The 23,551-nt window shown below is 44.5% G+C and overlaps 2 protein-coding genes across 28 annotated transcripts in view; both read left to right on the top strand.

The window, feature by feature from the left end:
* MAP7D2 (MAP7 domain containing 2) overlaps positions 1-5,007 on the top strand; it is a 126,510-nt gene extending 121,503 nt beyond the window's left edge. For 11 of the 12 annotated variants that reach the window (XM_032286088.1, XM_032286086.1, XM_032286081.1 and 8 more), the window contains 2 exons: positions 1,017-1,292; positions 3,480-5,007. In XM_032286088.1, the coding sequence (XP_032141979.1) occupies positions 1,017-1,266 (250 nt within the window). In that variant the 3' untranslated portion in view covers positions 1,267-1,292; positions 3,480-5,007. Of the gene's footprint in view, positions 1-269; positions 905-1,016; positions 1,293-3,479 lie in introns of those variants that run through there. The other variant, XM_032286084.1, reaches the window with a different exon arrangement.
* A 12,791-nt stretch (positions 5,008-17,798) lies between these two features.
* BCLAF3 (BCLAF1 and THRAP3 family member 3) overlaps positions 17,799-23,551 on the top strand; it is an 81,734-nt gene continuing 75,981 nt past the window's right edge. For 15 of the 16 annotated variants that reach the window (XM_032286064.1, XM_032286059.1, XM_032286063.1 and 12 more), the window contains exon 1: positions 17,799-17,924. The gene's annotated coding sequence lies outside the window, so the exon portion shown is untranslated. Of the gene's footprint in view, positions 17,925-20,248; positions 20,809-23,551 lie in introns of those variants that run through there. The other variant, XM_032286060.1, reaches the window with a different exon arrangement.

The following is a 23,551-nucleotide window of genomic DNA, read 5'->3' as shown; positions in this document are numbered from 1 at the left end:
CTAAGCAAGGATGCCATCTCAGCTGATCCATGGGAGCTCTGGAGGATGAATTTCTACCAGAGACAGTTCCTCTGAGCTTCTGCAGTTCTGGTTTTTCTAGATTCTTCTCTAAGATCTCAAGAAAAAGAAGAACCTGACAGCAGCCTTACTCTAGCTGTTAAGAAATTCCTGGTGGCAGGCCCTCAGCCCACCACTCTTCAAAGCCTGGATTTGCTTCTTTGCTGAACTTATAGCTGACACAATTATGAAACTCCTCCTTCCATCTCTAGGGAGAGGAAGAAAGAGAGAAAAAGAAAACCAGGCTTGGCTGGATGGAGCTGGATAAGTCAGAGTGGATTGGAAGCCTTGCTTTAGAGAGGAAGCAGAGGGTGAGATTGGTGCTGCCAGTGATGAGGTGGGCTGTGGTGGGATCCTTTCATGATGGCCCCCCCAACCTTCACTGAGCACTTCAGACAGTTCTACATGAAATCTTCTCAGCGCAATCTGATTCACACTCACAGGAGCCCTGGCAGGGAGAATCGATTGTTCCCATTTTACAGGCGAAGAAACTGAGACTGCAGGGAGGACAAGCAATTTGTCCAAGGTGGTACTATTAGAATGGCAGCACTGGGACCCCCAGTGTTAATTAGGGCTCTTCTTCAACTTGCCTTGAACTTTTGGCATTGGCTTTCTGTCTGAATGTCCCATTTTGAAAGTTCGGTAAGTGCCTTGCTTCTTTGTAATAGAATGCTGGTGTCTGTGGGCTTCTATCCTTTCACCCTTTGGGCAATGTGAGCTTGGCCATCACAGCCCTGCTCAATCTGCTTCCCTGTTCTCGTACATGGGGCCTATGTCCACCATCTGTCCTTCTCAGATTTGAACCCAAGTCGTGTGTATACACAAAAACTCTAACTCAAAATCCTTCTTCTCTAAAAGAGTAGTATAAAAAATATTACAAATAGAACTAATATGTTGTGCTCTCTCCTCTCTCTCTCTCTCTCTCCTCTCCCTCTCTCTCTCTCGTTCATCTCTTCTAGTCCTGTTTCAAAAGAAGAGCTTATCTCTATCCCAGAATTTTCACCAGTGAGTGAAATGATTCCTGGGGTGTCTCTGGACCAAAATGGAACTGGTAATGCCCGAGCACTTCAAGATCTCTTAGATTTCACTGGTCCCCCCACATTCCCCAAGAGATCCAGTGAAAATCTCAGCCTGGACGACTGTAATAAAAACCTTATCGAAGGATTTAACAGTCCTGGCCAAGAAACTCCTCTCAACACCTTCTGTTGACAAATACAGCATCCATTTAATGAAAGGTACAGTATTTTGATCATATTCTAACTTTATAACCCTTTAACTGGAGTTTGTGAAGATAGGATGTACATCACTCAGCCTCTTGGATGGTCAACTTTTATTTGAAAAATGCAAACACGAATATATTATGGTATACTACAGCAAGAATTGAGACAAATTTCAAGTAATTCATCCACGAGCCTTCAGCGCTGAGCTGCCCTGTCCTAACCCTGCTGTTTAGGGTGTTTGGATGGGAAGGTTGAGAAGCACTGGCTAAAGGTTTTACTACCAATCCACCCTGAGTAGCTTTTTTAGGGGCAAGGAAAGAAAAAACTAGTAGTGTTGCAAGGTGATATTAGTAAGATGCATTTTCCCACCTCTGGTTTTCTTCAGTGACATCCCACATTCTATCTAGAATCATTCATATACATTGGACCACATGATTTGCTATTCTCTTGACCCATTCTGGATTCTCCCAAAGCAGACATCTGTTCCTAGATCATACCTGAGGGAAAGAGAACTGCAGCTTGTGTCTTGAAGGTTTTTCCCCTCCCTTTGACCTTTCTTCTTGCCAAAATGCTTCCAGAAGCTATTCTCATTTGAGTAAGAATATCTATGAGTTATATACACTCTGTAGTAAGGTATACTTAATAATATATATCTCACATTTGATTTACTTCAGTTTGGGGCTTGTTTTTGAATGAGGAAAAGATAATTAGAGTCTGTCACCAAATCCTTTAATAATTTAATAATGCCAGTTGCTCCTCCCACTTTAGATTCTGTTTTTGTTTTCAAGAGAAGGAGTCTCACTCTGTTGCCCAGGCTGGTGTGCAGTAGTGCAATCCCAGCTCACTGAAACTTCAAACTCCTGGGCTCAGGAGATCCCCTTACCTCAGTATCCCGAGTAGTTGGATTACAGGCACATGCCGCTAGGCCCAGCTAATTTTTTTTTTAGGTTTTGTAGAGGTTCGGTCTTGCTGGGTTGCCCAGCTGGTCTTAAACTCCTGGCCTCAAGCGGTCCTCTCTCCTTGGCCTCCCAAGCACTGAGATCACAGCCATGAGCCCCGTGCCTGGCATCCATTTTAGATTCTTAAAAGCATTTTTATATTCTCAGCATTCTCTCAGTCACTTTATTTTTTATACTTCCATAACAAATTCAGTGGCCAAAATAACTTACTTCAACCTTTTTATTTTTCAAATGAGGAAACAAGTTGGAGAGGTTACAGAGCTGAGGTCACTGTACTTTTTGTAGGCTTGTTTCTACCTGACCTCTGCTCTTGCCTATAAGACAAGTTCAAGAGCCCATTTCTCTTGGTTCTTGGTGTGTGGTGGGTCACTTTTAGAGTAAACTGTGTCACTGGTTTGGAAAAGCAGCTGCCTTCTTGGACACTTAAAACACTAGTTCACCTGATTATTCTATTTCTTTGACAGTTACATGGCTTAATATTTATTAAGAGGTTTCTTGTGTTTTTAACATACTTTGACTTTAAAATTAGCTTCCCCTCAGTTCACTTTCCTCACTATCCAGTAGTGAACAGAGAATCCACAAAATTTATGAGAGTGTTCATAGGTCCTCAAATTTATTTCTTACATCTCTAAAAGAAATGCAAAACCCCTATCCAAAAAGAAAAACCTTGACCAAATCATTTTATTCACACTGCTTGTATATTTTTAATTATGATTTGGTCTAATTCTCAAATTCTTCTCTACCAAAAGTGCTACCACCCCCACCAGGGGATGTTTGGACATGTGTTGGTTTTTGTTGCCAGAGTGGCTGGGGGCATTTGGAAGACGAAGCTTGCGACATTAAACATCTGCAGGGTTTTTTTTTTTTTTTTTTTTTTTTTTTTTTTTTTAAAGATGGGGTTTCACCATATTGGTCAGGCTGGTCTCGAACTCCTGACCTCAGGTGATCCACCCACCTCAGCCTCCCAAAGTGCTGGGATTACAGGCATGAGCCACCACGTCCAGCACATCTGCAGGTTTTAGGAAAGTTCCACACAAGGAAAATTTGACCCACCTAAGAGAATAATCCTATGCAAAATACTGTATCACTTCTGTTGAGGAATACTGTATAAGCCAAGGAGGAAAATATAATTATCAAGAAGGTAGAAAATACCACAGTGTGTTGTGATCATTTTAGTGAGAGGACTGCAGAATGCTTGGTTTTCCCTTTGATCTCATCTGGTTTTGTTTCTGAATTGACACAGGTGTTGGAGAACCTGTAAAGCTGCTGGTAGTCAAATCCGAGCTGCCGGCCATCTCAAGAAGCTTCTGACACCCTTACCGCTGGATCCCAAATTATTAGCTCGGAATGTAACTGTATTCCTAAGTAGTATGTCTAACATTGGCCATTCTTGTTAGAAACCTTGAGACTTTCACCTTGTTGGGCTTTAGCAAAGTTTCCTTTTACAGTTCTGTTTTTGAGCTTCAGCTGCTGATAAAGCACTTCCTGTACCTCTCTATTATCATAGTGACCCTCTGAATAACCTGAGTGACTGGCTCAGCAATTCGCTTTATAACTATTCTTCTTCCCAAAGTCGGAGCACATAAACATTTAGATGTCTTTTCCTGTAAACTATTCTAGACATTTACCCAAACTCTAGTTAAACATATACTCAACTTGTGCTGTATATATGTCCCTGTCTTTTGAGACAGAGAAGAAATTCAGGAGGTTCTCCGTCTCCAGAGTTTCTCTATTAGAAGGCAGTATCAAGAAGCCTTTAAAAAATTATTGTTAAGCTTTGCTACCTGCATAAATGCATTGCCTCACATTATTCTTTTGGGGTTAAAGTAGTAAGTTTGGCTGAGGAAGAAAGTCAAAACAGTCAGTAATGATTTCTGTTCTCTTATGCATATTCGTGTATACATGGCAACTGAATCTAGCAAGGACTCTTTCATGTCACACCTTAAAATCTTCACACGGTAGTCACTCCAGACCATAGAGTGGCTTTCCTAATGACTCCTATGTCTTGTGTGCAGGTGGTTGGTTTTCATGTTCTTGCAATTTTTTTTTCTATTGGATCTTGGCAGTTTTCTTTGTTTATTTGCTCCTGTGTTTGGCCAGCTTTAATAAAACCAGGCACAAAGGAAAATCATAGCGTTCGTTCTGAAACAATAGGGGGCCCACACTGAACTCCGTATGTCACTTTCAACATTAAGAAAACACCTGAATGGTAAAAATGACACTAAAATGTATACTCGTCACATTTTATGCCATATAGTGGCATGTTTTCTTAATTTTGTTTCTTGCGGTGAAACGTGGCTTTCAGATTAAAATGACCTCTTCTTCTCTGAAACTTTTTGTTTTGACTTGTATAATTAAGCGTTTAGAAAGATTCATAATTCTGAGAGAGGTTTGCAACCAGGAGATATAAAGAAGTCTCAGCAGTAATCTTGTTCATGTGCTTGTATAGCCAGCTACATTTAAGAATGTATTAGTTAAGGAAACCGCGCCTGCGTATATGTCTATACTCAATAAAATACATGCCTCCACATAATGCGGTGTTGTCCATCTTGGCGAATACTGGCGAAGTCCCTTTCTGACAAGCACACAGAAACCATAGCATGGTCTGGCTTTCAAAAAATGCCTCTCATTTTTCCTAAAACCTTATTTTGCTAAATGTCTGTTTTCTTGTGATTTGTTGTACCTCACAACACCATTGTGACTGTGGTGATGCCTCATTTGCATGATATATACATTGTGTTTAATGTGAAATACATTTTCATTGAAGAGTCTGATGACTTGCTAGCATTTTATTTTTTCTGTAAGCTCATTGTGCTGAAACCAAATCAGGCTTTTAAAAACCCATGTGGAAGAAAACCAGAAATTCCTGTATGGATAACCTTTCCCTGTCATACTCATTCAGAATTCCTTTGTTGCCAGTGCCAAGTGGAGTCAACTGCATAAAGCTTATTAAGTGATGGACTATCCCTAGAACACGATGGACTCCTGAGTACAGCAAAAAGTTGCTGTTCTTTTTTTTTTTTTTTTGGTAGAGACAAGGTCTCACCATGTTGCTGAAGCTGGTCTCCTAGTCTCAAGTGATTGTTCCTCCTGCCTCAGCCTCCCAAAGTTCTGGAATTATAGGCATGAGCCTCTACGACCAGCCAAGTTCCTGTACTTTGATACCACTGGTGCAAGGGATTTCTAGCTAAGAAACAGTTAGCCTTACCATAATCTATGAGAACATTGCACATAGCAATTTGGCATTTAAATAAAATTATAATGGGAATGTTGATGCTTATGTTGAGGTAAGCTGAAACCCAGGCCAGTTTTTTGTATCGGACTCACAGGCTTGTCCACTGCCTGGGAGACGGTACCAGGCCAGACCAGAAATCAGGTGGACAGGACTGGAATTAGAGACCCTTGTGGTAACTTCTGGGCTGCCATCTCTGAAGCCGAGGGCCCAGTCGTTGCTACCTTCTCTAGTTGTGCTGACAAAGCCTCTGGTCAGGGCACAGAAGCAGACACTATTTCCATATGCAGGCCTCTGGAAGGGGTATTAGAAGCAGCTTATGGCATCATGAGCTCTGGCCATAGGGCCTACATTGGTGGCCAGTCATTCCTAAGAACAATTTCTTGTTTGTGAACATTGCAAATTTTTTTTTAGTAGGTACAGGTTTCCTGTTAGATGCTTTTGTTAATTTAGAAAGCAAATGTAAAGGACTAATTCGTTTAGAGAGGTATACCCATTACATTGGTGCACAACACAGGGTGACCTCCATACCCATTCCTCAGCATTGTCCAGAAAGCACAGTTATGGGCTGGGTGCAGTGGCTTACACCTGAAATACCAGCACTTTGGGAGTCCAAGGCAGGAGGATCACTTGAGGCCGGGGGTTCGAGCCAGCCTGGGCAACAAAGCAAGACCTCCGTTCTCTACAAAAAATTTAAAAAACGTAGCTGACCATGGTAGCACACACCTGTAATCCTAGCTACTTGAAAGTCTAAGGTGGGAGGATCACTTGAGCCCAGGAGCACAAGACTGCAGTGAGCTATGATCACACCATTGCCCTCCAGCCTGGACAAAAGACACTGTCTCTTTTTAAAAAGCAGAATTATGTAAGAAAATTAAGCAAGAACTCTTGGAAATGGGAAACCTCACAAATGCTCTTTTTTCTGGAAACCCATGAAAAACTCTTAGAATGATTTTACAAGGAAGCCAACTATCAAAGAAGAATTAATAGTTTTCTTTGCGGGGGCACAGGGCCAGGCTGGAGTGTAGTGGCATGAATATAGTTCACTGCAGTCTCGAACTCCCGGGCTCAAGTGATTCTCCTGTACCAGCCTCCTGAGTAGCTAGGAATACAGGTGCGCATCACCATGCCCAGCTACTTTCTTTTAAATTTTTATGCAGAGACGAGGTCTCACTGGATTGCCCAGGATGGTCTTGAACTGGGCTCAGGCGATCCTCCCACCTTGGCCTCCCAAAGTGCTGAGATTACAGATGTGCACCACTATGCCTGGCCAGACAAGTCTTTTTCTTGCATATCAGCAATAAACAGGAAATAGATTCCAACAAAAACCATAAAATGTATAGAAATAAAAACTAGCTAAAATTAGAAGAATGTTAGAATTGAAGTGAATAGAAAGACATGCCATGCCCCTGAATGGGACATCCTGTGCATGTGAAGAAGGCTTATCCTAGGTAGCACTCACATTGGTTCCAGTCAGTGAGATTTCATTTTGGCGACTTGAAAATATAATTGCACAGTTCATTTAAGAAACTAAACACAGCCGGATGCGGTGGCTCACGCCTGTAATCCCAGTACTTTCCGAGGCTGAGGCGGGCGGATCACCTGAGGTCAGGAGTTTGACACCAGCCTGGCCAACATGGTGAAACCCCGTCTCTACTAAAAATATTTGGCCAGGCTGGTCTCAAACACCTGACCTCAAGTCATCTGCCTACTTCAGCCTCCCAAAATGCTGGGATTACAGGCATGAGCCACTGCACCTGGCCGTCAACTGAGTTTAGAATCTCTGATGGGGTAGGGACAGGGGCCCAGAAGTCACAGTGAGGAAATGATAAAGACAGCAAAGGGATCCAAGGTAAGGGTACCACTCATCGATCAATGTTTAAGTCAGGGACTGAGGTATTCGTCCTTCCAGATGTCTCCTTCCAGATGCTGGAGGTACAGCCCCTGAAGCTTGTCAGTGGACTTTCTCTCTGAGAATTGTCCTTGGTTGAAGGAGGCTGCCTCATCAAGGTTAAACCTCTTCCTAGGGGAGGCTGTATCTGATGACCTTGTCAATTGAGTGTACAAAGCCCCTTGCCTCAATGTAGAACAACTCCTAGTTAGCCATCCCAGCTTCAAAGCTCCCTGTGGGGTCACCTGAGGGCTCTGCGGAGACTGCATTGTAGTCTAAGTTCTCTCTCCCGCTTCCTTCATGCCTCCCCACCACAGGCACTCTGCATACCTGCCCCGCATGCCAACTGGTCTGAGAGTTTCCCAAAGAACCTGTCCTGAGCCCGCTGGGCATTGTGCCAAGGCTTTTCATATGCTATCTCTCCTAACCTTCCAGACAACATTTAGAGATAAGCTTGGTTGTTCCCATGCTCATTTCACCATGAGGAACCCAAGACTCAGGCTAAGCCGCTGGTCCAAGGTCACATGCAACCAGGAAGTACAGAGCTGGGATTTGGAGCCTGCACTTGGCCTGGCTCACCACAGCCCAAAGTGCCTGCCTGGACAAATCAGACAGACCCAGCCCCCAGAGGTTCTTGCTAGTCTACACACCTTCTAGCTGTATTTGCAAGTTTCCCAATCAATCCCCTCAATCAGCTTTCCTCACCAGAAATTGTTGCTGACGTTGAAAATCCTTGAGAATCTTCTGCTGAGGGCATTTCGTCCATCTTTGTATCGCTCACACAAGCAGAATATATGCACCTTCCACCTGGGAGCACAGTTGCTATGAGATTTTTTTTTCCCTCACCCAGAAGGCAACCCATTTCATAACTGCTCATTTATGAAGCAACTACAAATGAATATCTATCTACTCCATGCTGAGCATTTTGCTAGGGATGGGGATGAAGCAGAGAACAAGACTAGATAGTGTCCCCACCCTCTTGGAGCTTATAGTCTAGCGGGGAAGAGAGACAATAGAAGATTTTAAAAGTCACTATTTGTAATTGTGATGGGTGTGAAGGTCAAGTCTGCTGTTACCCATTTTCTCTTTCTTTTTTCTTTTTTTTTTGAGATGGAGTCTTGCTCTGTTGCCCAGGCTGGAGTGCAGTGGCATGATCTCAGCTCACTGCAACCTCCGCCCCCTAGGTTCAAGCGATTCTCCCACCACAGCCTCCTGAGTAGCTGGGATTATAGGTGCCCCCCCCACCAACGCCCATCTAATTTTTGTATTTTTAGCAGAGACAGGTTTCACCATGGTAGCCAGGCTGGTCTTGAACTCATGACCTCAGGTGATCCACCTGCCTCGGCCTCTCAAAGTGCTAGGATTACAGGCATGTGTCACCACGCCCGGCCCACATTTTCATATCATTACAGTTTGTAATGAGACATTGATTTGTGAGATTCTTTGATTAAGGTCAATCTCCCTCACTTTAAGTCTCAAGACAGCAAGACTACCATATTCCTATCACCCAACACAGATATTCAGTAAATATTTGTGAGTGAATAAACACAGTTGTTACTGAGAAACCCTATGAATTAAAATCATGGCCTCTGCCAGGCACAGTGGCTCACACCTGTAATCCCAGGACTTTGGGAAGACGAGGCAGGATCACCTGAGGTTAGAAGTTCAAGACCAGCCTGGGCAGCATAGTGGGATCTTTTCTCTAAAAATTTTTTTAAAAAACCAGCCAGACATGATGGTGCATGCCTGTAGTCCCAGACAGTTGGGAAGCTAAGGTAGGAAGATAGCTTGAGCCTAAGATACTTGGGAGGCTAAGGCAGGAAGTTAGTTGGAGGCTGCAGTGAGCTGGGATGGTGCCAATGTACTCCAGCCTGGGTAACAGAGGTCTTATCTCTAATAAAGTAATAAAAATATAATATAATAAAATTGTGGCCTTGGATCTGTATGTCTTTCTGCCAGAGCCACACTCTGTCACAAGATAAAGGACCCAGGGACCCTAGTTTGCAGGTTTGCTGTTGAATCTCCAGTGACTAGAACAGCACCCGCCACAGAGTGAACACACAATAAATCTTTGTTGAATGAATGATTTCTCTACTGAGAAGAAATATACCTGTTTGAATAGTTCCAGTACATACAGCAGAAAGCGGCTTCAATATTGAGGGCATTTATTACACATAATATATAACAAGCTCCAAAGGCAGCTCAGTGGTGTCAGGATTCTAAGGCAGCATCTCTTTGAGTGTCTCAGCTCTGAAGAAGGTCGCTGCAGCACCAGCATCCGAACTGCACACCACCATGGTCAAAGGCAAGAAGTCAGTAGCAGGCTGCTCCTTGTTACTGCTCCTTCCTTTAGCCAGGGAGGAAATCCTCTCCCAGAAGCTCCCTGCAGCAGCTTTCTACTTCTCGTTGGCCAGTACTGGGTCTTCCACCTACCCCTCAGCTCATCACCTGCCAAAGGGAGTGAGATTATCCTATGTTACTAGTTGACGTAATGCTTGCTTCTGTAACAACAGCACACCCAAAATGCAGAATGGCTCAAATACAAGTTATTTTTCTTCCTTATGTGAAGTCCCACACAGATGTGCCTGATTATGACGCTCCTCTGAGTTGTAAGTCAAAGACCAGGCTCTCTCCATCTTGTAGCTCCCTCATCTTCCAATTGTGTCATGTTTTTCTGTATCAATCTGACAGAATAGGGAGAGAGGATGGAAAAGACACGTGTCTTCCTAACCACCTGGGCCCCTAAGGGACTCGTACTACTTCCTCTCACATTCTGTCTGTACAACTAGTCATGTGGCCCTACTTGGATGCAAGGGATTCTGGGAAATATATTCCCTGGCTAGTTTGCTTCTTACCGGAGATATTGCTATTCTATGGAGGAGAGAATACACATATTTTGGTGGCTGGTTAGTTGTCTCTGCCACACCATGATTAACTTAGACCACAGCTATTCAGTAGGAGTATCATGTGAGTCACTTGTGTCATTTTTCTGTTGTAGTAAGGGGCCTGGGGAGGGAAGGGTGGTAAATGTTTTGATTATATGATTGTAAAATCTACCACAGGGTCCATTATGTTCTATTTCCCTATCAGTCCAAGGGAGAGTGGGAATTGGAGTGAAAAGGTAAGACTAGACCAGGGGATACCTAATAAATATGGGACTGAACAAAGTAAATTTGTCAGGCAAATTAAGTTTTTGAGAGATGAATGACTTTTGAATTGGTTGGGGGTTGTGTGTGGGCACAAAAGAGACCATTTATGGTAGAAAGGGATTTGGGGCTAGAGTTTCTACAGTGGAAAGGTACTGGACATTATTTGTTTCTTTTCTTTTTTTTTTTTTTTTTTTTTTGGATCTCTCTCTCTCCCTCTCTCTCTCTCTCTCTCTCTCTCTCTCTGTGAGATGCCCAGGCTGGAGTGCAATGGCAAAATCTCGGGTCACAGCAATCTCCACCTCCTGGGTTCAAGTGATTCTCCTGCCTCAGCCTCCCAAGTAGCTCGGGTTACAGGCATCTCTGTCACCATGCCCAGCTAATTTTTTTGTATTTTTAGTAGAGACAGGGTTTCTCCATGTTGGTCAGGCTGCTCTTGAACTCCTGACCTCAGGTGATCTACCCGCCTCAGCCTCCCAAAGTGCTGGGATTACAGGTGTTAGCCACCGCGCCCAGGCTTTGAGATGCAGTCTCGCTCTGTCCCCCAGGCTGGAGTGCAGTGGCGCGATCTCGGCTCACTGTAACCTCCACCTTCTGGGTTCAAGTGACTCTCCTGCCTCAGCCTCTGGAGTAGCTGGGATTACAGGCACCTGCCACCACGCCAGGCTAATTTTTGTATTTTTAGTACGGCGGGTGGGGGGGGGTTCACCATGTTGGCCAGGCTGCTCTTATTTGTTTATTTCTTTGAGACAGGGTCTCGCTCTGTCCCCCAGGCTGGAGTGCACTGGCACAATCTCAGATAACTACAAGTTCTGCCTCCCAGGCTCAGGTGATTCTCCCATCTCAGCCTCCCAAGCAGCTGGGACAATGGGTTCCTCCACCACACCTGGCTAAATTTTGTATTTTTTGTAAAGATGGCATTCGGCCATGTTGTGCAGGATGGTCTCAAACTCCTCCTTTTTGCAGGTAGCCTGTCTCAAAATGTTTTTCAAAATAATTGCTGAGTTGTCAGACATCGTCTTAAAACCACAAATATTATATGTCTTTTAGAACCAGGGCCAATACTCTACACATATTACATTACAAAAGAATTCATCAGAAATAATTTATGGGACCAGAGGACTGACTGGTAGCAACTACCAAATTTTGTTTAGGAATTTGTCCTCCATCTCAGTAGGAAAACACATACAGGCAGTGACTAGAACGAGCAAAAAGAAACCTGCAGCATAAGCCTGTCTAAAAACATTTCCATCCAAACAATATAAATAATTTCTGTCTGCACTCTGCTGTTGACAAAGCCATTTAAAAAGCAAAGGTAAAGAAAGGACAGCATCCACAAAAAAAATGTCTATATCACGGGATGGAAGACAAGGGGGACGGAACAGGGCCAGCTACGCATTAGACATTAAATTTCATTAACAGTGTTAAGCCACACAACCAAAGTCACATCATTAAGGCAAGGGAAAATGCACCTGCTCTTGGCAGTCCTGGGTTCTAAGCACTAACGGAGATGCTGAAGTCACACTATACAAACTAGAGTCAATCTGGACAACAGTGTTTTCAGGGGTTGAGAAAGCTATTTGTCCGATTACTTCACAATTTTTTTTTTCCCTCACATCAGCATTTAAAAATGAAAGCGGCAGGAGAACGTGCCAAGGGCGGCTGATAGGTCTCCCCGGAAGCTGAGGCTCTCCAAAAAATGATGATGGCAGTAGTCACTTTGTCTAAGTCTGCATTGCAGCCCAAATTGCTCCTTTTAAAAATGTTTACACTCTTCTCAGACTTAAGGATTTTAAAACTACCCTGAATTACAGCAAGCCTCTGTGTCCATATTCTGGTTTGCAGGTAGTACAAGAGATACAGCAAATGGCTCTCAAGTTTGAGGGTGCATCAGAGTCACCTGAAGACTTGCTGAAATGCAGTTTGCTGGGTCCCACTCCTAGGGAGGGAGGGTTTCTTTCTTTTTTTTTTCTTTTCTTTTGTTTGTTTGTTTGTTTCTTTCTTTCTTTTTTTTGTTTTTTTTTTGGAGACTTGCTCTATCTCTCAGGCTGGAGTGCAGTGGTGTGATCTCAGCTCACTGCAAGCTCTGCCCTCTGGGTTCAAGCAATTCTCCTGCCTCAGCCTCCCGAGTAGCTGAATTACAGGTGCCTGTCACCACACCCGGCTAATTTTTTTTTTTTTTTAGTAGAGACAGGGTTTCCCTATGTTGGCCAGGCTGGTCTTGAACTCCTGACCTCAGAAGATCCGCCCACCTCAGCCTCCCGAAGTGCTTGGATTACAGACATGAGCCACCGCACCTGTCCCTACCAGTTTCTGATTTGGTAGCTTGAAGCAGGAGTGTCACTATGTAGTGTGTGGTCCCACCCTTGCTGGTTTTCTCCTGACAGGATGGTGGTAAGGTCTCTGGTAGGGTCTGTTCCTTCAGTCTGGATCCCAGACAGAAGAGCCAAAGTTGCCTCACAGTGGATATGAAATGTAAGTGAGAAAGAAACATTTGCTGTTCTAAGCCAGGAGGCTTGGGGATTGTTACTGTAGCTTATTCTCACCAATATTCTTATTCTTACCAATACAGACTCCTTGTTTGAAGCAGAGTTGGCATTCTGCAGCAGATTTGGCTTCACATGAAACCCAAAGGCAAGGCAAGGCAGGTAATATTCCATTTCTCTTAGGCTTGCTCTGCGTACATGCACATGTATGCTATTCATATAGACGCCAAGGACTATGTGCAAACTGTTTAACCTCTCTTTCCACACAAATAGACAGCAAATAGGGCCATGAACCATCTAATTGTTCTGCCTGTTGACAATGGTAAGTCTGGAAAAAGACCACCTTGTTCAAAGAGGAGTCAAAAGATATATATACACATACACACACACAAATATATATATATATACACACACACAGATATATACACACATATATGCATACTCAGATATAGACACACACATATATACATATATACATACACAGATATATACACACATATATACATATATACATACACAGATACATATACACACATATATATACATACACAGATATATACCCACACATATATAAATACACAGATATACACACACACATATACACATACACAGATATATACACACACATATATACATACACATATATATACACACATATATATACATACACAGATATATACACACACATATATACATACACAGATATATATATACACACATATATATACATACACAGGTATACACACACATATATATACACACACATTTATACATACACAGATATATATACACACATACATATATCTGTGTGCATGTATATGTATATGTATATATACGCACATATATACATACATAGATATACACACGTACATATGTATCTGTGTGCATATATGTATATGTATGTCTGTGTGTATATATGTATACGTGTGTGTACATATATATATACACATATATATGTAATGAAAGATATTTCTTTCTTTCTTTCTTTTTTTTTTTTGAGACGGAGCATTGCTCTGTCACCCAGGCTGAAGTGCAGTGGTGCAAGCTTGGCTGACTGCAACCTCCACTTCCCGGTTTCAAGTGATTCTCCTGCCTCAGCCTCCTGAGTAGCTGGAACTACAGGTGTGCGCCACCATGCCTGGCTAATTTTTGTGTTTTTAGTAGAGATGGGATTTCCCCATGTTGGCCAGGCTGGTCTCGAACCCCTGACTTCAAGTGATCCACCAGCCTCAACTTCCCAAAGTCCTGGGATTATAGGCGTGAGATTCTACACCTGGCCCAAAGAAGCATACTTCTGAAAAGGATTGACTGCAGAATCTAAAAGAAAAATTTCACAACCAGTTTAGCATCCTTTTGAAATATGATAGGCTTTCTATAAAATCAAAACAGAAATTCATAAGGAAATGAAAGGGTGAGATGGAGACTACTAGAGTAACAAGAGAGAACCGGCGGGAGAAAATACAAAGAAACAAAACTCTCAATAATACAGTTTGAGTCAAAATAGAAGCAGAAATAACGCTTTAGGAAGACATATCGGTATCAATAAAGCAAACTTGAGGTCTACCGGAAATGCTGGAAATGGATGAAAGACAAAAATGATAAAATAGGCCGGGTATGATGGCTCACACCCGTAATCCCAGCACTTTGGGAGGCTGAGGTGGGCGGATCATCTGAGGTCAGGAGTGCGAGACTAGCCTGACCAATATGGTGAAACACCATTTAAAAAAAAAAAACAAAAACCAGGCTGGGTGTGGTGGCTCACACCTGTAATCCCAGCACTTTGGGAGGCTGAGGCAGGTGGATCACTTGAGGTCACCAGTTCAAGACCAGCCTGGCCAAGATGGTGAAACCCCTGTCTCCACTAAAAACACAAAAATTAGCTGGGTGTGGTGGCAGGCACCTGTAATCTCAGCTACTCAGGCAGCTGAGGCAGGAGAATTGCTTGAACCCAGGAGGCGGAGGTTTCAGTGAGCTGAGATCTTGCCATTTTACTCCAGCCTGGGCAACAAGAGAGAGACTCTGCCTCAAAGAGAGAGAGAGAGAGAGAGAGAGAGAGAGAGAGAGAGAGAACGAAACAGAGAACTAATACAGCTAACTGCTCTTCCAAAAAGGGAGAGTCTAACAAATGGAGCAGAAACAATTCTTGAAGATAGACTAGAAGAAAATGTTTCTGAATTAAAGCCATATATATGCAGGTTAAAAAGGACTCACATCTCTTAACCGGAAAGAAAAAGCATTATTTATTCTTTTTTTTTTTTTTTTTTTTGAGAAGGAGTCTTGCCCTGTGGCCCAGCTGGAGTACAGTGGTGCCATCTCAGCTCACTGCTACCTCTACCTCCTGGTTCAAGCAGTTCCCTTGCCTAAGCCTCCCGAGTAGCTGGGACTACAGATGTAGTCCACCATGCCCAGCTAATTTTTTGTATTTTAGTAGAGATGGGTTTCACTTAGTAGAGATGGGTTTCACCATGTTGGCCAGGACGATCTCAATCTTCTGACCTCGTGATCCACCCAACTCAGCCTCCCAAAGTGCTAGGATTAGAGGCGTGAGCCACTATGCCCGGCCTATTTATTCTGAAATTGCATAAACTTCAGTATGGCCAGAGCATTGTGTAAAAGGGGAAGAGAGGCTAGATAATAGATAATGAAAAAGTCTCTACGCTGTTTGAAAGAATTTTCTCTGTCAAATAGGAAGCAAAGTCATGTATGAAGAAAGGAAAATCATCATTGATATAAGGCTTAAAAAGAGTGGTAAGGGTTTGTGACAGCAATTATTGGCAAAAAGAGAGATCACATAAAAGGGTCACATAAAATGATTATTAAGAGGTACCAGGCTCTTCACTGTGGGGGGCATCCATAAATTTGTAGTGACATCATTCTTTTATAGTTATATGGCTTTCTCCTCACCCAAGAAGTGTTTGGAAATGTAGGAATGGAAAATGTAGACTGTAGTTTTAAGTGGTAGTTTAATGTTAGGCCACGTCAAAGGGCAAGGCAGGAGGCTCTGCTTACAACAAGAGTAGTTGAAGGCTCAGCATCCCAGCACTTTGAGAGGCCGAGGCAGGCAGATCACTTGAGGTCAGGAGTTCGAGATCAGTCTGGACAACATGGTGAAACCCCACCTCTACTAAAAATACAAAAATTAGCCGGGTATGGTGTCACACACCTGTAATCCCAGCTACTTGGGAGGCAGATGCAGGAGAATCGCTTGAACCCTGGAGGCAGAGGTTGCAGTGAGCCAAGATGGTGCCACTGCACTCCAGCCTGGACTACAAGAGCCAGACTCTGTCTCTAAATAAATAAATAGACCGTGTGCGGTGGCTTATGCCTGTGATCTCAGCACTCTGGGAGGCTGAGGCAGGAGGATCACCTGAGGTCAGGAGTTCGAGACCAGCCTGGCCAACATGGGGAAACCCTGTCTCTACTGAAAATACACACAAAAATATTAACTGGGCATGGTGGTGCAGCCTGTAATCCCAGCTACTCAGGAGGCTTTGGCAGGAGAATCACTTGAACCTGGGAGGTAGAGCTTACAGTGAGCTGAGATCGAACCACTGCACTCCAACCTGGATGACTGAGATACTGTCTATAAATAAAAAAATAAATAAGGCTGGGTGGGGTGACTCACGCCTGTAATCCCAGCACTTTGGGAGGCCAAGGCAGGCAGATCATGAGGTCAGAAGATTGAGACCATCCTGACCAACATGGTGAAACCCCATCTCTACTAAAAATACAAAAATTAGCCAGGTGTGGCGGTGCAGCTCCTGTAATCCCAGCTAGTTGGGAAGCTGAGGCAGGAGAATCGCTTGAATCTGGGAGGCGGAGGTGGCAGTGAGCGGAGATCGCGCCATTGCACTCCAGCCTGTGTAACAAGAGCGAAACTCCGTCTCGGGGGAAAAAAAAAGGACTTTAGAGATGGAGCAGTATCAAGTGATGAATGTCTAGATTTTCTAGACTACGGGTGAACAAAGTAGAAATAAAGGTTATCCGGATTAAGGAACTGAAGGAAACGAGGCTGAGTTGTGGATGTTGGATTCATTGGGAGGATGGCAGTAAATCAGATGGAGAGGAAAACTAATGCCAGGCAGTCAGTCGGTGACAGTGACACAGGAGGCCAAGAGGTGTTACTACCAGATGGCATACAGCCTGAAAGAGCTATTTCACAAGGGGAAGAAAGAGTATCAGTGTCAAGCGGAAAGCTCCAGGAGTGAAGAAGGCACACTACCTTTGGGGCTGGTGCATGGAGTGCGGGAGGACAGAAGCCAAGCGAGTGGAGAGAGATGAGTTTGAACTGGATGATGGATAGATGTTGGTACCATCCAACCAGTTGCGAAGTCCAGAGGTGAGGCTTTGTTTCCCGGGAATATGCTTAATTTGAAGCCGTGAGAAACGGTTAGATGGTAGGCGAATGGTTAGAGATTTGCACAAAGCTGGAAGGCCCACGGGACCAAGTTTTGCCCGTGACTGAGCGGTGAACTCCAATCCCTGGGCCTTAACCCCCATGATCCCTGCACCTGGAACGCCCATTAGGTCCCCTCCTTCCCGGCAGGAGGGTGGCAGAGGGCGCAGGCGCCTTAGCCGGACCCGGCGGGCGGGTGGCAGAGGGCGCAGGCGCCCTGGACAGAGCGGCCGCAGTGGGAACGGCCGGCAGGGGGCGCAGCGCTCTGGCCCAAGCAGCCCGGGCGGGGCACCCTCGCCGGGAGAGTAGAGGATCGGGTTCGCGGGAGAGCTGGCTCAGCTCGAGGCCGCGAATAGTGGGCAGGGCCAGGGCGGGGGCGGGGCGAGGCGGTTCCGGAAGGAAGTGGTTCCGGGTCCCACGGCCCGGCAGAGGCGGCTGGGGTGTCGTTGCTGTGGGAGGCGGCGGCAGAGTGAGGGGCGAGGCCCGAGGGGCTGGCAGCGGCGGCGGCGGTGGCGGCGGAGGGGACTTCCCGGCCGGGTGAGCGGCTGGGTGGGGGGCGGGGCGAAGGGGCCTGGGCCCGCAGGGAGGGCGTGTCCGCCACCCGGGAGGGGCGGTTCTCGGGGTGGCGGATGGGGCAGCGGGGAGGATGCCGCGGTCCGACTCGGGTTCCCTGGGGACTGCTTCTCTGCGCCCCGTAGGTCCCTCGGTCAGCGCTATCCCTCGGGCGCGGCGACCTGGCTCGGGTTCCCAGGGGACAGCTGCCCGGCGCCCTGAGGTCCCTCGACAGGGGCGGCGACCTGGGCACCTGCTGCCGCGACCCTGATCCTCCGCCGTCGTTGGGCAGTTTGCGGTCCCCGCGGTTCCCTGCGTCTGTCAAGAGGGCGGGGGCCGGGGAGGCGGTGTCCGGGGACAGTGCCCTTGTTCTCGAGGCGGCCCTGGAGGCGTCGCCTGCGGGGTCTGAGCCGAGGACCCCCCGCACCCCGCTTTGTCCTGGTGAGGCGCTCCTACCGCGCAGCGGCATCTTCCTCTGCTAACATCGAGAATGAGCAGTGAAGGCTGCTCTTTATCCTGCATTGTAAAGTAAAACTTGTGTTTTTAGAAACATCTACTAAAAATTGGCACATCCCCTGTGCTTCTCTAGGTTGTATTGGGAAACTGGGCCAGTCACTGTCAGGACTGTCCTGTTGGTAGGTCTCGAGGGAGAGAAATCGGAGAGAAACTTACCCCGTAAATATTTTCCTACCCGGTTGCTTTTCGAACTGCTTCTTAGGTGATTGTTTTTTTCTCCTGGAACAAATTACAAACTGCAGGTAGAAATCAGGAAGGCCTCTTTAGGCTCCTGGCCAGGCAGCCTTTTTAAAAAGCATTTTTTCTGAATGTGAACAGGTCCGATCGACAGACCAGAATTTGAAAAGAAAAGGTTTTGCTGTGGAGTCATAACGAGGGCTTTATTTTTCAATGGTATTTTAATGGTACTGGTATAGTAATGTTTTATTTTTAATGGTTTTTTAAATGGCTACTAAAATTTTCTTTTGAAATTACAGCTGTTTCAGTCACTCCCGAGAAATCTTTAAAACGTCTTATTAGAAACATTTTTATATATAGAAACATTTGGTAAGCCATTTATACACATTTCTAAGATAGAAATCACAATGAAGGTGCATTGTTTCACCATTCCAAGTAACCATGGTGAATATGGTTTCACCATTCCAAGTAACCGTTGTCTTTTTCTATGCAGAGCTTAATATGTGAGTTTTTCTAAAGTAAATTCTCTTTTTAAATCATTTTTTTTTTACTAGATAGCATGGCTATAATATTATAATTTATTTCGTTGGTTATTCTCAGTTCTTCCCTATTTAAATACATTGTTGGGCAAATATAAAGTCTGCATATCCGTGATTACTTTTGAGTCTCACTCTGTTGCCCAGGCTCTAGTGCAGTAGTGCTATCTCAGCTCACTGCAACCTCCATCTCCTGGGTTCAAGCAATTCTCCTGTCTCAGCCTCCCGAGTAGCTGGGACTACAGCCTTGCACCACCATGCCCGGCTAATTTTTGTATTTTTAGTAGAGACAGGGATTCACCATGTTGGCCAGGCTGGCCTTGAACTCCTGACTTCTGGCCGTCCGCCCATCCGGGCCTCCCAAAGTGCTCGGATTACCGGTGTGAGCCACCGTGCCTGGCCCATGATTACTTTCTTAGTGTACATTCCTAGATGATAGAATTGTTGGGCAGAGTATGCACATAAGGTTTTTGTTTTTTTTTTTTTTTAACGTAAATTGCTCAATTTCCTTTTGGAAAGGATATGCTGTTTTGCACTCCTACCAACAATCTGTGAGTGTCCTTACCCACACCCTAGCAAAAGGCAACGTTTAAAGGGATTTCTACAGGAGCACTTTTGAGCCATACTTGCACTCTCCAACCAAGAACAAGTACCCTTCTCTAGTCATCACCTTTTTCCTATTTGTTGATAGCACTTCAGCTTCTCACGTTTTATTGCACCTTGACTGTTTTGGTAAAGAAAGGTTATCTAGGTAAGGCAAAGGCATAATGGAGCAAACAAGAGATTTAAAGTTAGGATGCCCTTGAAATCCAGTATAGCTGATTACCCTGAGCAAGTCACTTAACTTTTCTAAGGTACTCTTTCCTCAACAGTGCACTAGGGGTTATAATACACTTGCCTTACCTTTCTTAAGGACAGTTTTAAGGGTCCAATGAGACATTTCTGGAAAGGACATTTAGACACACTTTGTCTTGTTGGTATTTTAAAAAATTATTTTTAATTTTTTATTTTAAAATAGAGACAGTGTCTCACTATGTTGCCCAAGCTGGTCTCAAACTCCTGAGTTCAAGTGATTCTCCTGCCTTGGCGGTGAAAAACGCTGGGATTACAGGCATGAGCCACTACACAGGGCCATGTTATTACCATCTGGTAAAAATTTCACAGCACAGAAGTATCTTGAGGTTCATAGATTTTTTAAAGTAAATACCTTAATTCAAAAAGCTATTCTGTGATACCCTTTGCCCCCATACTCTTTCACTTCTTAAATTTGAAGTTTTTTTTACTGCTGCCCTAGATTACATTCAAAACTTATCAGGGTTATGAAATTAGGTGAGTGAATGAATCTGCACAAATGCTGAAGGAGCAAGTATTTAAAAGCACTATATAAAGTGGAGGGGGACAAGTATAACACTAAATAAAACATAGTACTTGGGCTCATGATAAATAAAACATGGTCTTTGTGCCCTGCAGGCTACATTATCCAGGCAGCAGAGGGCATAAAAGCTGGTTTCCAAATTTAGACGGCAATTTTAGATGTGATGCCTGATGTCAACTATTCTCAAGTATGCTAAAGCCCAATTTTGCTGACCAAGCATCTGAGCAAGTGACCGGGTAGTCTCCACAGGGTCATCTTTCTGAAGGTAGGAGTTGCAAGGTGAGAAAGTGTTAGTATTATAGCTTAAGAACCTGGGTTCTAATTTCAAGTCCCCCACCTGGGGCAGATCAGTTAACTTTTTTGAGGCTGGCTTTATTCACTTATGAAATGGAGATAATTCCAGCTTCCTCAAGTGTTTGTTGTGAGGATTACATGACACAGTACATGTACAACACTGAGTGAACCGGAAAGGACTGGCACTCATGTCATAATTCTTACCCACTAGAGATTTGGCTTCTCCAGGAAAGAAACTAGGTCTCTTCTAACTTTGTATTCCTAGCCCCTAGCAGTCACTGGTACTTAGTAATGTTTGATACATTAACGTAGAATGTGACCATTGATAAAAATGCAGTTGGGGGCCAGGGAGGCCAGGGCAGGTGGATCATCTGAGGTCAGGAGTTTGAGACCAACCTGGCCAACATGGTGAAACCCCATCCCTGCTAAAAATACAAAAAGTAGCCAGGCATGGTGGTGCATACCTGTAGTTCCAGCTACTCAGGAGGCTGAGGCATGAGAATTGCTTGAACCCTGGAGGCGGAAGTTGCAGTGAGTCAAGATCATGCCACTGCATTCCATCCTGGGTGACAGAGCAAGCCTCTGTCTCAAAAAAAAAAAATTCAGTTTGGACCAATGAAGAAGGTAATATGTAAATATGGAATATTGGGAAAAATTGACTGCATTATTTGGAGTTAATATTAAGGAATCAAAGGAAACATTGAACTAATCTCTCCAAGACTGTCATTCTACTTTAGATCCCTAATGCCAGGCAAATAGTCTCTCCTTATTTAATTATTATTATTATTATTATTTTTGAGACGGAGTCTTGCTGTCACCAGGTTGGAGTGCAGTGGCTCAATCCTGCTCACTGCAACCTCTGCCTCCCGGGTTCAAGCAATTCCCCTGCCTCAGCCTCCTGAGTTGCTGGGACTACAGGCGCGCACCACCATGCCTGGCTAGTTTTTTGTACTTTAGTAGAAACAGGGTTTCACCACGTTAGCCAGGATGGTCCCGATCTACTGACATCGTGATCCACCCACCTCGGCCTCCCAAAGTGCTGGGATTACAGGCGTGAGCCACTGCGCCCAACCTATTTATTATTTTTTTCGAGACAGAGTCTTGCTGTGTCACCCAAGCTGGAGTGCAGTGGCGCAATCTCAGCTCACTGCAACCTCTGCCTCCCGGGTTCAAGCGATTTTCCTGCCTCAGCTTCCCAAGTAGCTGGGACTGCAGGTGCATGCCACCACACCCAGCTAATTTTTGTATTTTTAGTAGAGATGGGGTTTCACCATGTTGGCCAGGATGGTCTCGATTTCCTGACCTAGTGATCCACCCGCCTCAGCCTCCCAAAGTGCTGGGATTACAGGGGTGAACCACCATGCCCGGCCTACTCTCTCCTTATTAAGAATAAATATCAAATTTTGTGAGAACCTGGCTCATTAGAACAACAACAAAAAAAAAGAATAAATATATTGGCTGAGCATGGTGGTTCATATTGATAATCCCAGCACTTTGGGAAGCTGAACTGGGAGGATCATTTGGGGCCAGGAGTTTGAGACCAGCCCTGGCAACATAGCAAGACCCCTGTCTCTACAAAAATAAAAATAAATTAGCTGGGTTTGGGGCATGCACCTGTAGTCCCAGCTACTGAAAGGGTGAGGTGAAAGGATCATTTGAACCCAGGAGTTTAAGGCTTCAGTGAGCTATGATTGCACTACTGCACACCAACCTGGGTGATGGAGCGAGACCTGGACTCAAGAAAACAAAAAAGAAAGAAAAAACTGACTCAAGTTTCTCCCATTTCGAAACCTCATTCCTAGTCCTGTAATCACCCTGCTGCTACCTAGTTTCTCTCCTCTCCTTCCCTTTCTAGGTGGGCTGTTTGAAAGAGTTGTTAATAATTGGCTCTCAGTTTTCTGACCTTCCACTTAGTCCTCAAAGCATGTGTTAACACTTTTCATTCCTTTTATTTGACCTCTCCGCAGTATTTACCATGAAAGTCTTCTTTCTTGAAATATCCTTCTTTTGTTTCTGAGATTCTATGTTCCAAGGTTCCCTTCTTCCTCCCAGGAAGTTCCTTCTCAGTTTCTCTTTTGCTGGTTCATCTTCCTCCAAAGATTGATTTTCCTGCAGGCTTGATCCTTCTTGTGCTATACTGTCTCTGGAATAATTTATAGAGCATTGAGGCTATCTCATGTTTGAAGATTTGGTAGAATTCCCTATGAAACCATCTGGCCCTGACGCTTTTTCATGTGATATTTCCTTTATAACTTTCTAAATATTTTTTCCTGTGGAAATTGGTCTATTTAAGCTTTCTAACTCTAATGGAGAAAATTTTGGTGATCTGTACTTTTCTAGCAAATTATCCCTTTCATCTGGGTTTTCAAATTTATTTGGTAGAGTTCTACAAAAATATCCTTTATTATTATTATTATTATTATTTATTTATTTATTTTTTTTGAGACGGAGTTTCGCTCTTGTTCCCCAGGCTGGAGTGCAATGGCGCGATCTTGGCTCACCGCAACCTCCGCCTCCTGGGTTCAGGCAATTCTCCTGCCTCAGCCTCCTGAGTAGCTGGGACTACAGGCGTGCACCACCATGCCCAGCTAATTTTTGTATTTTTAGTAGAGACGGGGTTTCACCACGTTGACCAGGATGGTCTCGATCTCTTGACCTCGTGATCCACCCACCTCGGCCTCCCAAAGTGCTGTAATCCCAGCACTTTGGGAGGC

This window comes from Sapajus apella, unplaced genomic scaffold (assembly GCF_009761245.1).
Source record: "Sapajus apella isolate SASKATOON/1434 unplaced genomic scaffold, GSC_monkey_1.0 scaffold17, whole genome shotgun sequence".
NCBI lineage: Eukaryota > Metazoa > Chordata > Mammalia > Primates > Cebidae > Sapajus > Sapajus apella.
Note: the sequence above shows the minus strand (reverse complement) of the source record. Positions and strands in the feature narration are given on the sequence as shown.